At 44.8% G+C, this 13029-nt stretch overlaps 1 protein-coding gene across 4 annotated transcripts; it reads right to left on the bottom strand.

The window, feature by feature from the left end:
* Nucleotides 1-219: 219 nt before the first annotated feature.
* cnot3b (CCR4-NOT transcription complex, subunit 3b) lies at nucleotides 220-12654 on the bottom strand. Of its 4 annotated transcripts, none has more exons than XM_031585732.2 (18): nucleotides 12409-12654; nucleotides 11005-11071; nucleotides 10584-10666; nucleotides 9667-9741; nucleotides 9159-9248; nucleotides 8755-8883; nucleotides 8437-8532; nucleotides 6890-7109; nucleotides 6380-6516; nucleotides 5238-5294; nucleotides 4034-4862; nucleotides 3572-3677; nucleotides 3252-3378; nucleotides 2716-2806; nucleotides 2413-2611; nucleotides 1682-1814; nucleotides 1427-1552; nucleotides 220-761 (listed from the first exon to the last, which is right to left on the bottom strand). In XM_031585732.2, exons 2-18 carry the CDS (start codon nucleotides 11027-11029, stop codon nucleotides 663-665), a joined length of 2622 nt encoding a protein of 873 aa, XP_031441592.1. In that variant the 5' UTR covers nucleotides 11030-11071; nucleotides 12409-12654; the 3' UTR covers nucleotides 220-662. The 4 variants fall into 4 exon arrangements, with proteins under 4 accessions (XP_031441592.1, XP_031441595.1, XP_031441593.1 ...); XM_031585735.2 differs by having other exon boundaries at nucleotides 10599-10666; XM_031585733.2 differs by having other exon boundaries at nucleotides 12514-12654.
* Between the last annotated feature and the right edge of the window lie 375 nt (nucleotides 12655-13029).

The following is a 13029-nucleotide window of genomic DNA, read 5'->3' as shown; positions in this document are numbered from 1 at the left end:
GTTAGTGTGTATGCTGGTAGAACTTTAGTGTGTTGTCTGTCTGTCTGTCTGTCTGTCTGTCTGTCTGTCTGTCTGTCTGTCTGTCTGTCTGTCTGTCTGTCTGTCTGTCTGTCTGTCTGTCTGTCTGTCTGTCTGTCTGTCTGTCTGTCTGTCTGTCTGTCTGTCTGTCTGTCTGTCTGTCTGTCTGTCTGTCTGTCTGTCTGTCTGTCTGTCTGTCTGTCTGTCTGTCTGTCTGTCTGTCTGTGTGTCTGTGTGTGTGTGTGTGTGTGTTGGAGTATCTGTTGGAGCTGCAGCTCTGGAGAGAATATTGGACCCATTGTCTTTGGTTCTTATTTGCTCTTGAATACGTGACTTGGGAGGGGCGGTTTGTGTGTGTGTGTGTGTGTGTGTGTGTGTGTGTGTGTGTGTGTGTCTTCAACCAATAAAGGCCACGATGTTAAAGGCTGTGTACCAATCATTTTGCTTGACTGGACAGGAAGAGGCAGGGCTGCAAATCGATGTTAGGCGAAACATTTAATAGGTGGGGCTTAATGGCAAAGGGGAAGAGCCTCGAAGGCAGCTTCCTACTCCACATCTAACCCCACCTCCCAGTGCGTGTGGAACTCTGTCCAGGAATGTTGCCAGTATTCCACTTTCTCTCTCTCTCTCTGTCACTCTCTTCGTCACTGCAGGTCTCGGTCTTCCAGGTATCTGTATTCAAATGTGAACCCTTCCTTCTTCCTCTGGCCCCATTTTTCATAGTCAAAATAAATATACGTGCCCTGCAAGACAAGACACAATGACATTGGAACGTTGAGAGAAAGAGATCAAAGAGTGGAGACACTGCAGAAAAATTATGACCAGGTGCGGGCAACCAGAAGACTTAATAGAAAACAAAGAAAGTAAAATACTGTACTTCTGTTCTCTGACAACTCAATTGGTAGGGAGCATACACACTAAATAATTGTACTTTGTGTACGGTACCTTACTTGCATTTTAAGTCTGTGAAATGGGTAAAGTTTAAGTAAATATGAGGTGTGTACCAAGTGGGTAATTCAGTGTGAGACCAACTAGCAACCAACTAGCATTGGCCTTTCATGGGCACATCAAAAATGTTTTTCTCCAACTATGCTATAAATTACTTTCAGTTGCAGAGGACAAAAGAAACCATTTGGATAACAATCTCTCAGGAAATCTGAAAAACCTATTCGGCAGTGACATTTTGTTGGATTGTGTTTGCCTCTATGTTGGAGTTTGCCAAGTGAGTCTTGAAGGTGGGCTAATTAAACAGAGTTAGATTACCATTTATGTAGGACAACATGTAGCCAACCAAACAGTCAGCGAGAAGCTCAACAGGAAGTAGCATCTGATCTGGCTTACTGCTCTGCATTCAAAACCTACAGAGTGGCTCCGTCCACTCCTCTTACTGTCTATGGTCTAGACTCACCTGCTCGAACTCGTCAGTGATGGTCTTCGGTTCCTCGTGGCGCTGGAACCACATCATGTACTTGGTGTGGAACCTCCAGGACTGTTTCTTCAGGGCCTTGGCTGCCAAATACTGGGATTTTGTGCCCTGCACACATGTACCCACACGTGTATCGTTTTAAAATTTTTAAAAAGCCATCCTCAGGGTCAGGGAAATTCACATTTCAATTCTGAATGCACACAACACACACAGACTCGTCACTGTAAAACCACAAACCTCTAAGTAGTAGAAGATGAAGAAGAGGGTTTCGGTGGAGAGTCTCTGGTAGAACTCCACCGTGTCAGAGTGGGGCGGGGGCATCTGGTGATGGAACGGCAGCGTGGGGCAGGGGTTTCTCATGAGGTACTGCCTGAGATGGAGAACAGACACCGAGACAGAGACAAACACTCATTACAGCACTCCCCTATTATATTCTAGTCAAATTTGAAGGTAAAATCTATTACTGGATGGAACTGGTTGATCATAGGTTGATCACAAGTTATCGATGTTTTACATAAAATGTATTATTCTTTACATAGTGTTGGCAGACCACTGTTACAGTAAGAATCATTTGTCATTTATACGATTCATGAAAATTAAGTGCTTGTGTTCTTTTTGTGTTCATTTAGTAGCGCTGTGCTTTGTTGACGGAATTAGTGGGCATTTCTATGAACCATCAACCCACATATTCATCCCTGGGACAACAAAACCAAACAGAGGAGTCCCAAGGGACACCAGGACCACCATCCAGATCCCTCACAGACACTATTTTAAACTGAGAAACTTCACACAAACACCCACCCACACACACACACACACACACACACACACACACACACAAACAAACAATGTCAATTGTTAATTGTGCTTTAAACAAATAACATTGTATTGAATTGACACACGACTCCCATTCCATTCAGACCATGGCATAGGAAACAAACCCCAGGAGAAGCCCCTCTTTTAGGCACCTGATCCTCTCGGAGTCAGACGGGTGTGGCATATGCGCCCAGGCCGACTCCTGCATGGCCTGCTGGTAGACCTGGTCTTTGGACAGGGGTACCGGGCCCAGCGGGCACACGCCCAGCGAGGGAGGGATGGTCGTCTCGGAGAGTGACAGCTGTGGGGCTGTGGGAGCACCAGGGGGCGCTGTAGAGCTGGGGAACATGTCTGAGATGGGAAAGAACCCGGACATGACAAAAAGAGAATTTGAGAATGTGTGTGCAAGCATGATAGAGTGAGGACACTTTAGATTTGTTCGAGAGAAAACGTACCCCCACCGAGGTGCAGGCTAGCGATCTCTCCTTCCAGGCCAGAGCCCAAAGCTGCCCTTTCTGCCATGCACTTCAGAGAACTTAGAGGTTCCTGTGAGGACAAAACACAGAGTGATGTGAGTGGTTGTGTGAGTGAGTGAGTGCGTGCGTGTCTGAGTGAGTGAGTGCCTGCCTGAGTGAGTGAGTGCGTGCGTGTCTGAGTGAGTGAGTGAGTATGTGAGTGTGTGCGTGCGTGTGTGTCTTGAGTGAGTGCGTGCGTGTCTGAGTGAGTATGTGAGTGAGTGAGTGAGTGAGTGCGTGCGTGACTGTAAGGTGCTCTGTGTGTGCGTGCGTGCGCCTGAGAACCATAACGTTGTCTCAAGGCCATCTCTGCGAGTATATTAGTGAGTGCTGTAATGTTACCTGAGTGCACAATTCAATTAATTTCTGGACCACGTTTAACAATGTGCATTAAAACAAAGACACATAACATAAACCATTACAGTAAGTGGAGGAGGTTTATGTTGACACTCTGAGGTGTGCATGCGTGTGTGCACCTTAATGCCATCCGTGGCCTGTGTGTAAGAGTGGGGGCCATTGAGAAGGCTGCTCCCTGCTGGTTTGGGCTCGCTGTAAGAGGGGGAGGGGCTGCTGGGTCGGAACAGGATGGACCCTGTATCCTTACTGTTAGATACACAAGAGATGCAACACTACATTACCCAGAACACAAGTTGAAAAAAAAAAATACATTTCAGAACATATCTAGAGAGGACAATAGCTCTGTGAAACTAATGGCCCATGTAAACGGTATCGGTCTGACATTTAAGTAACGGCACTGAACTTCTGGTCTCATGCTCATTTCTGAGCTGATACTTACGGCTGAGTGGTTGAGGAGCCCAAGGACGTTGACTGGCTGTTTTGTGATTGGATGACAATATTAAGGGCGGCATCTGATGTGCTTTCAGCTACTACAGCACTGTAACCTGTGTGAAAACGAAGAAATTCACTGGTTTGATCATCTGCTCTTTCATCTCATAAATCAAATGCAATAACAATATTCAAATTCTTGCGTCTATGCCATATGTTTATCTAATTTGACTCTGGAATATAACCAATTGTTCCATCATAGGTTATTCTGAATGTCATGTTATTTGCACTTATATAATAATATATATACTAATTGTACAGCCAAACATTCCCATCTCTGTGTCTAAACAGTCCAGCACTGTTTACCTATTCCTCTGCACACAAACTCAGAAGGGTATTTATGTGTTTATGCATTTTTGTTCTTCAAAACAGTAATAGAGGGTGAGAAACCGTATGTGTGCCAGTGACTCACTTGTGCTGCCGTTCTGCTTTTGGACACTTGGGGGCCTAGCAAGCGCCACTGTGCTTCCTGAGATCCCTCCTGGGGCCGCTCCTCCCGCCAGCGGGGTGGGGGCCACCAGGGAGGGCCCCTGAGGGCCTGTGGAGCCCGGCGCCAGGCTGAAGCCGAGGCTGAGGGAGGTGGGAGCGGCGCCCAGCAGGCCTGTGGACGTGCTGGTCACGGTGGTCCCGAACACGCTCCCTCCCAAGGGACCCCCCAAGGGACTCTCGTTAGGGTTTGCGTTAAGGTTGTTCACGATGGCACTGGGGGCGACCGCCTGGGCGTAGGGGGTGGGGGCGGAACCTGAGCCACCTAGCAGCCCCGCCATGCTGCTCAGGGACATCGGCAACCCAGAAAAGCCGAGTTGGCCACTTCCTGTAATGGAGCCCGCCCCCGGCCCTGCCAACCCGCCCAAGTTTGGGGCCATGGGCGGGGTCTGAGAGATGCTTCTGGTGGGAGGGGGGGAGCCAGATGAAGGGGGGCGGGGTAGCAGGCCGCTGGCGGGACTGGAGGTGTTGGCAGCAGAGGTCGGTATGGAGATGGCGGCGGAGATCTTGGCCTGCTGTAATTGCCCGTGCCCCTGTGTGGCCGAACTGTAGCTGCCGGAGGTGGGGATGACTCCCGCCTGGACACTCCCGGAAACTACGCTGCTGCCAGCGCAAGCAGCAGCGGTTGCCATGGAGATCATCGAGGAGGAGGACGAGGAGGACCCCAAGGACGCAGACGACGACGAAGATGAGGACGAGGATGAGGAAGAGGAGGAGGAGGAGGACAGTGAAGGGTTCCCATTCTTCACTGGTGACTGAAAATTACCAGAATTGAAAAACAGACCAGGAAGAGTGAACTTAAGGAACCAAAATGTATATACATCATGTTTTTTGACAACAATGTCCTATTGTCCTGACTGTGTACCGCTCAGTCTTGGTAGCTTTCTTTTCCCAATTAGAGAAAAAAAAAAAAAAAAAGAGTACTTTTGTTACGATCAGATACGTGGGCCATCATTAAAGTGACAGAACATTTGATGTAATATTCAAAGGAACGTTTTAAGTGAAACATCAGAATAAATTGGTGCTCTTTCAGGGAGGGAACTCAGGGACAGACGGGAAGACTCAGTGTGGTGTCATCGCTGACTGGTTGAGAGCTGGCGGGAAACGGCTGTCTGGAGGCGAAGGCTTACCTGACTGACCTCGCTGTCCGTGGATCGCCCTCGCTTCTTCTCGTCCTCAGAGATCTCCTAATGGAAACGACACAAGACAAAACTCACTAAAACACTGGCCATCGAAATGAAAGGCACATGCTCTTACTCATGGTGTACACACAATCACGGGGCATAGTACAGTCATAATTAACACTCTCATTCACTCACACACACAGATCGATTCACATCTGATCCCCCCCTCCCCCCACCAATCATATTCACATACACGCACGCGCATTAGTGCACACACATTATAGCTTTACTTTATGCTCGGTTTGATTCACGAATGGTGAATGAGAAATGTTCTCATTGTGTTTACATATAGCGCCTGTTTTTTTGTAGATTCTGTGAAACCTGGTCATTATTAGTAAGCCCAACTGAATACAAATTGAATTAGTCTTATTTGCTTGTATCTATTTTTTAACAGCATCAATATGTTTAGCCACATTAGTGTAATAGCCCTGTTTATTGGATAACAGACTCGATGTTTGAGACATTCTTGAGAAATCCATCCGTTTATTTGATCACGACAGTCTGTTTTCTCAAAGTGCATACAAGAGCTGGTGTAAAACTTGAAATCCTCAGAAGGGGTTATCACGTGGTGTAGGCAATAATTTCACGGAGAAAAACGAGTTCGGAACTGAAGCGCTTTACTTCTCCAGCGGAATCCAAAGCACTCTTACACTCATCGACTCTTCTTCTCTGCTCTAAAACCTGCCTCACCCCCGATTCCAAACAAAGCAGTATGTCCTAAGCGCTCTGACCACTGCCAGGCCTCTACGGCTAAATTAAAGTCTTACAACGTACAACTTACTGCAACTTCCTCACACAAAGAAATTTCATTTGGTTAAATTTCATTTTCATTTCACCTTCATTACCGGTCATGGTATGAATTATTTGTGATGTTTACCTTTCAGGGCTTTTAACATTAGGGGTATTCAGGGGTTTTCTGAAGGGGCAGAGGCTAATTTCTCTTCTATCAACATGAATAATTCACTGCATTCATCGTTTCCGTTCACACATACACAGAATCATACAATGAATAAAAGAACCACAGTTCCAACCAAGGTTGCACACAAATGCACGCACACAGAATGACACACACACACACAGGTGCCCACCGTTAAGCAGGTGGCGGGTGACGGAGGCGTGGGCGAGGAGCAGGTGGAGGTGGTGGGGGTGCTGCTGGAGTGCTGCTGGAACATCTCATCCTCCATGGTGGAGTTGCCTGGGGGAGAGGTGGCAGCCAGAGCCGCGGCTGTGGAGGGACATACAGGGACGAGAGGAGAAGACAGAAGTGGATAACGACAAAGACAGAGAGACAAACAGATAGATAGAGAGATGGGGTGGAGGGTGAGCAGACACAACGAGTGAGAAAGGGAGAGATAGTAGTGGAAGTGACAGACAGAGAGAAAGGGATGTGGAGGGTAAGAAGGAGAAAGAGAGCAACAGATGGGAGGGAGGGAGAGAGGGATGAAAGGGCACAGATAATAATAAAATGTTTTCAAATACAAAGCAAAGTCAACCATCTAGATGTGTACACACACACACACACACACACACACACACACACACACACACACACACACACACACACACACACACACACACACACACACACACACACTTACGGATCTCCTCCAGGTCCAAGTCATCATAGAGGAACTCGTTCTCCTCAAAGTCGGGGTCCTGGCAGGAGTCCAGGTAGTACTCCACATCGTCCTTGATCTTGCGGATGGAGTCCACCTGTATGGAATCGTTGTCCAGCATGCGCAGGATGGTCTCCACCATGAGGATGTGGTAACGATGCCTCTCGATCATCCTCTTCAGTTCGTCTATCCGGTCCTGTTTCTAACCAAGAGGGAAACCAAACGTGAGGCAGAGAGGCAGACAGATACAGAATGGCATATGGAGGGGGAAAAGGATAGACATAGGTGATGAAACACCCTAAATAATAAATATTTTTCTGGTGTTTCATGATTAATTCCAGCAACACATCTCTGTAGTTATGAATCAAGACCTTTCCATTAAAAAGGGAGTCCATACTTGTGCAATTATTGCCATCTCACTGCACAGTTCTCACTACGCAGACAGTTGCTGTGGCTTACATCAGTAACATAACTGAATAATAATGACACATAATACACATAAAATATACCATTATAATGTCAGCTTGTTAGAGCATACTTATTGTATGAGCATACTTATTGTGCCATTTTATTGCAAGATCTCCCTAGATTCTAGATACTCTGTCACTGATTGAGTTTAGATGCACTCACAGCTGGGTGCAGCAAACACAAACGCTTATCCCTGGTAGAGGATAAGTCACATCCATAGGCATAGAAGTCCTGGATTGGCCACGATTGTGATGTCGCCATTCATTTACAATAATTTCGAAACCAGGATGTTGTCCCACTGGGCGGCCCAAGGTGGGACAAGGAAGTGTTTGCCCCATGTAAGTGAAAGGGAGTACCTAACTCTTGCGTAAGCTCTTACAGAATGTTTGACTGCCATCAGTCATCGATCATGTGTGAGTGAGTAGTTAGTCCGGTATTGCAGCATAATTCATAAATGATCATAATCTATAATGTTTGGTCTAGTATTTTATTTAAATAAACGACTACCGGTATACTAGTTTCTGGGATTCTGTGTAGACAAAGTCCTTGTCAGTCAACACGCCAGCCAAATGGATCTAATTGTGAAGTCACGTGACGTGGTAGCAGTTTACTGATTTCGATGTTAGCCTGCGGTCAGTGGACTAGGTTTAGCTTGGCGTCCAAGACAATTAAAAGATGTTCATTAAACATTTCTGTCATGAGCAAACTTGTTTACAAAACTCTGTATGTTTTTACTTTTGGCACCTTGGCTAGTAGTAGTAGATGCCTGAGACAAGACAAAACACTGCAAACTCGCTGGGACCCTTGACATCACAGGTTTTGTCGGTCCAATAATTCCTATGTCTATGGTCACATCTCACTGGCACAAACATTCTAATGAAAAGTACAATGAATGCAGTGTGCTAAGCCTTAGACAGCCATTTTAAAGTTTAGCCCTAACAGCAACCCAGGAACTGAAAATAACTTAACTGTAGCATCCTGCTTCACAAGGCATGACAGGACAGACATGAAAAAAAGGAAAGAAGAGGGAGAAAGAAGCTAAAGTGCTGGTGTGAGTCTACCTCTTTGTCTCCTTTCTTCTTGCGTGTCTGGACAGAGAGCGACTCCACCTCGCTCTCGAACTGGTCCACTTGCATATTTAGAGTGTCTATCGTGTTCTGAAGAACCGAAGAGAGGAAAACAAAGGTGGAGGAGGGACATCATTTATCAGCGCACATCATCATTAGACAGCACTTTACCCTGCACAGACCCTGTGCAACTCATGAGTAAATCTAAGTGAATGGGTACACTATAATACTGTTATTTTTTCAAGTCCCAGTTATGCCCTTTGTCTTTGTTTGAATCACTATAAATCAGTGAGGATTGATCCGTTCGCTCACCGTAAGCCACTGGCCCACTTCCTCCTTCTCCTTCTGGGCAGGGTCCACTTTCAGCGCCAGACCTAAGCCTTCTTTGGAGTACGCCTTTGTCTTCGTCTCCCGCTCCACAATTTTAAAGCGCTCCATTTGCTAATGAGAATACACAACCAGTAAGAGTAAAGATCACATGGATGCTGTTTAATTATTCAAACAGCCACACCGGTATTCACTGATGCAAGTTAATTTTCACACCATCTCTATGTTTTACAGAGGAGATGCTCACTGTCACTTATGCTCAACATTAGAAAATGAATGGCGAAAACTTTTAGGAACAGGTATAATCACCACTAGTGATTCCCAGTACAGCCAGAGAGAAAGAGAAAGAGAGAGAGAGAGATAGAGAGAGAGGGAGAGAGAGTGTTTACCGTTTCAATGAGCTTGCGGTTCTCCACGAGCTGCCGTTTATCTTTGATCTCGTTGGAGGCCACCCAGGTTTTGATCTGGTCACGGAGCCTCTGCAAAATCAGGACAAAAGAGAAAAAGGAAATTGAGAGAGAGAGAGAAATGATAAGAGAGGTGGTTGTTCAATTCCATCCTGTGGAAACACGCCCTGTGCAGTCAAGCACGCTGGTCACTCACTCACACACACACACACACACACACACACACACACACACACACACACACACACACACACACACACACACACACACACACACACACACACACACACACACACACACAGTTTGGGTAGCTGTTGGTTTTCATGGCAACCCAAACGATCATAAACCTTGGAGTTCACTGACCTGTATGAACTTACAAGACACGAGAAGTGTTCATTTGACACAGGAGGAAGATTAGAACAGGTTCACTGAGGTCTGAAACATGTCTGAAGGTGTGAAACAGACAGATCCATAAATCCACGTCTCTCACCTGTAACTTCTTGATTTCCTTCTTGAGGTCAGCTTCATATTTCTCTTTCTGATTGGCATTAGCTGCATTATGAAGCTGGGGGGGATGGTTTATGGGAGAGAAAGAGTTAGTGCACTGACAAGACCACGCACTACTACATCTAACTCTTGACCAATAATGAACATCCCACACTGACTGCTACAAGCACTTCAGGCTCATTTAATCAACCTGTTTGCTCATAAAGCCTAAAATTGGATTAAGTACACTTGATAAATAGAGTATTTATGTCCAAAAAGATGCCTGATTCAATGAAATGCAAAAAATACCTGACCCTAAAGAAATTTTGACAAGTTTTACTTTAAATATGAGTAAGCTGTCACTGTCCTGGTAAAACACTCCATCTCTAAATGTAATTTTCAGGAAGGTGAAAAAAGCAGGTTAGATGAAGTATCTCCTTAAATCCGTGGATGAGAAATTTGCATAAATGCAGAGTAATGTCACAACAAAAGTGACGCCCACATAACTGCAATGCAGTCCACTTCAGCTTCATTTTTAAATTTAACCACCACCTTTCAGTGGTCCACAAAATAAGCAGAACATTTCACACTTTAACTGTCTGCTTTAAAAAACCTAGTGTAAAGAACTGTTTTCGTAAATACAGCAACCATAACAATCATTTACGAAAAAACTTTGTTTTGATTGCTTTGTAAGATTAAATCAATTGAGCCCCCCCCCCCAAAAAAAAATTGTCCTCCTCCCACATCCCATGTTTTCTAGGTTCTCATGTGTCTAAGGGGTGCCATGATTGGTTGGGCACTTATTCCCAACAAATTCTTGTTTTACGTGTACCTCTATCAATTATATCCCCTTCCTTGCCATGTTTTAAACTATAGGAAAGTGTTTTTGTTTTTCATTAAATAAAAAAGTTCATACTTTACCCCCAAAGCTATTACCTTCTGCCAGATGTCTTCAAACTGTTCTACTCCTTCCGCTACTTTTTTCAGACATCGATCTATTTCACCTGGGAGACAAAAAGACAAACAGAAGAGGAGGCAAAGACATGAGAGGAGAGAGATGGCAAGTGGTTACTGAAAGTAGCAGTTGACTGCGCATCACCTTGCAATCAGAGCCCACTCTTGTGAGAGCTGTATGGTACCTGACGTGAAAATGTGCCTGAATGAACAATGTATGAACAACATAACACATAATGTCCACAGAGCTGTCTTTTAGGCTTTAGTCCCCCCAAGGGTGTTAATACAGGATAGGCCTATGAGGGAGGGTATGAGAAAGGTGTAAGGGTTTTATGCCTCACATCCCCCTGTTATAAGCAGTAGACTATTTAGATCACGGAAAACCCACCTTGAAGTTTTCTCTTGTCCGCCATGGCTTCTGGACTAAGATGCTGTCTTCATGCCTTCTCTCACGTCTAGGGGAAAAGTGTTGACATTCCTGAGAGGTTTGCTTGGTTGCATGACATTGCTAATGCACAATTTTTCACCTCAGCATTACATTCTCATAAAATATGACCGAGGAGATGAAAAGGTGAAAACATAGAACTGTCCCTGCTCTGATCATGTTTGTCATATTTTTAAACAGAACACTAGAATTTAGTCCCTTTCAGTACTCTGTGCTAATATTTGAACGACGCATCATGTTGAGAGGGCATGTCAAGTGTTGGCTAGCATGTCCCAAAAGACATACCACATACATAGCTGCTGGTATCCATGGTGTGTGTATGGGCACCCTCAGTGCAACAAACACAGTTCCTGATTGTTTTGGCTCATTTCTGAGGGTCAACTACTCACAGACTGTCACAAACAAAATTCCAACCACCGCCAAGTCTATAGATGATATTCTGATCTTCTTGTCATATTTACAAATGCCACATTTCATTTAAACCAGTAATAGGTTCATGTTTATATATGTTGTATAATTAGGATCTGTAATAATCAACTGGAGAGGAGAAGAGTTTCTTAATGTGAATAACCACCAACAACTGTACCAGTTAATTAACTGGTCGACGGAGATTTTAACTGGAATGTCAGAGCATAGCCTCAATAGGTTATTCCCATCCCAAACCGGGATTGGGAATTCCACTTCATAGGCTACTGGAATGTCCTGATACCTATACTCCACAAGGTCTGAAGACTGAGCGATATCGGAGCATCTGCTGAACGAGGGGCACTGCATTTTGGCTTTTACTTGTCTGGCGACGATTCAAACAGGGACGCCGCTCTAATCTGCGTTTTTCTAACAATGGGATCTAAAATCCCAAATTAAATAGATACAGGCTTCAGGGTAAGTGAGTATTTCACATACACCCCACACTGCATGCTAAAAGTGTTGAACAGTCAGAAACAATGTGACTAAAGTCCCCTGCAAAGTTCTCTTGCTAGCTACCTGACATACCGGTATTACTAAAACATCGCATATTTAGCCAAAATACGTGAACAATCTTCAAATACAAAACAATTGTTTATGTCATATAACGCGTGGAGCAACTGGCTAAGTGATGACAGATGCCCAAATCATTAAAGAATCATTATCTATGAATTCATGCCATGAAATAAGAATACTGGTCTGTTCTTCTATAAGATTAATGAACACGAAATATTTCACTCTTATGTAGTGTTTCATAGCCCGCTATCCCAGCCAATAAAAGGCGACCGGCTGGCTGCCTGGCTAGGGTCCATACTGACTAGGAACAGGGAATTTACAAGCGCGTGTATTCACCGCTGTTCCTTCGGGAAGTGGTATTTTTACCTGACTTGTCACGGGCTCTTCTATTTTCTTTATTGCACCTCTTACTCCGATATGAATGGTCCTGCCTTTAAAGGTATTTCTCTATGTTTCAATATCTCTACTTGCCAAACAATCACTCCGTGCATCCAAGATGGCCACCAGGAACACCTCCTCCGCGGTAGCGCTGATGGCCTGTAGGCCCGCCTCCCCTGATTTCCGATTGGACGATGAGGGAAACTTCGCAACATTCACTGGATCACATCGTCTGTCCATCTGCAAGCACAAGTTGACAGCTTCCGTGGAGTTCGCATAGTGGTTGGTTTACTTTAAAAGGTGAAAGGGAAACCGGGATATTTTGGCCATGTTTTGGTTTTAAATCTTCCAACGTGGTCATAATATTTTTGTTAAAAGTATGGAATATAAAATATATATATATGAAAATACAAGAGAGGTTAGCAACTCGGGCCGTCTGGTCTAACATAAAATAACAATTCAGTACTCTTCAAGCCTCAAACCTTCATGGGATATGCAGGTATGAGTTTGCATTCCGTAACCCAAGCACTAAAGCACAAACGCTTCATTTGTGAAGTAAGCGAAGAGCATATCACTCATCCAAGTCTAGACTACTAACTAAAAAGGTCT

Source organism: Clupea harengus, chromosome 19 (assembly GCF_900700415.2).
Source record: "Clupea harengus chromosome 19, Ch_v2.0.2, whole genome shotgun sequence".
NCBI lineage: Eukaryota > Metazoa > Chordata > Actinopteri > Clupeiformes > Clupeidae > Clupea > Clupea harengus.
The sequence above is the reverse complement of the archived record's forward strand: the minus strand, read 5'-3'. Positions and strand labels throughout refer to the sequence as shown.

Coding starts and splice junctions, on each gene's coding strand:
- cnot3b (XM_031585732.2), bottom strand. CDS start 11,029: ATGGCGGACAAGAGAAAACTTCAAG. Junction 8,533..8,754: donor AAGTGGGCCAGTGGCTTACG/GTGAGCGAACGG, acceptor TCGGTTCTTCAG/AACACGATAGACACTCTAAA. Junction 1,815..2,412: donor TCTGACTCCGAGAGGATCAG/GTGCCTAAAAGA, acceptor TCTCCATCTCAG/GCAGTACCTCATGAGAAACC.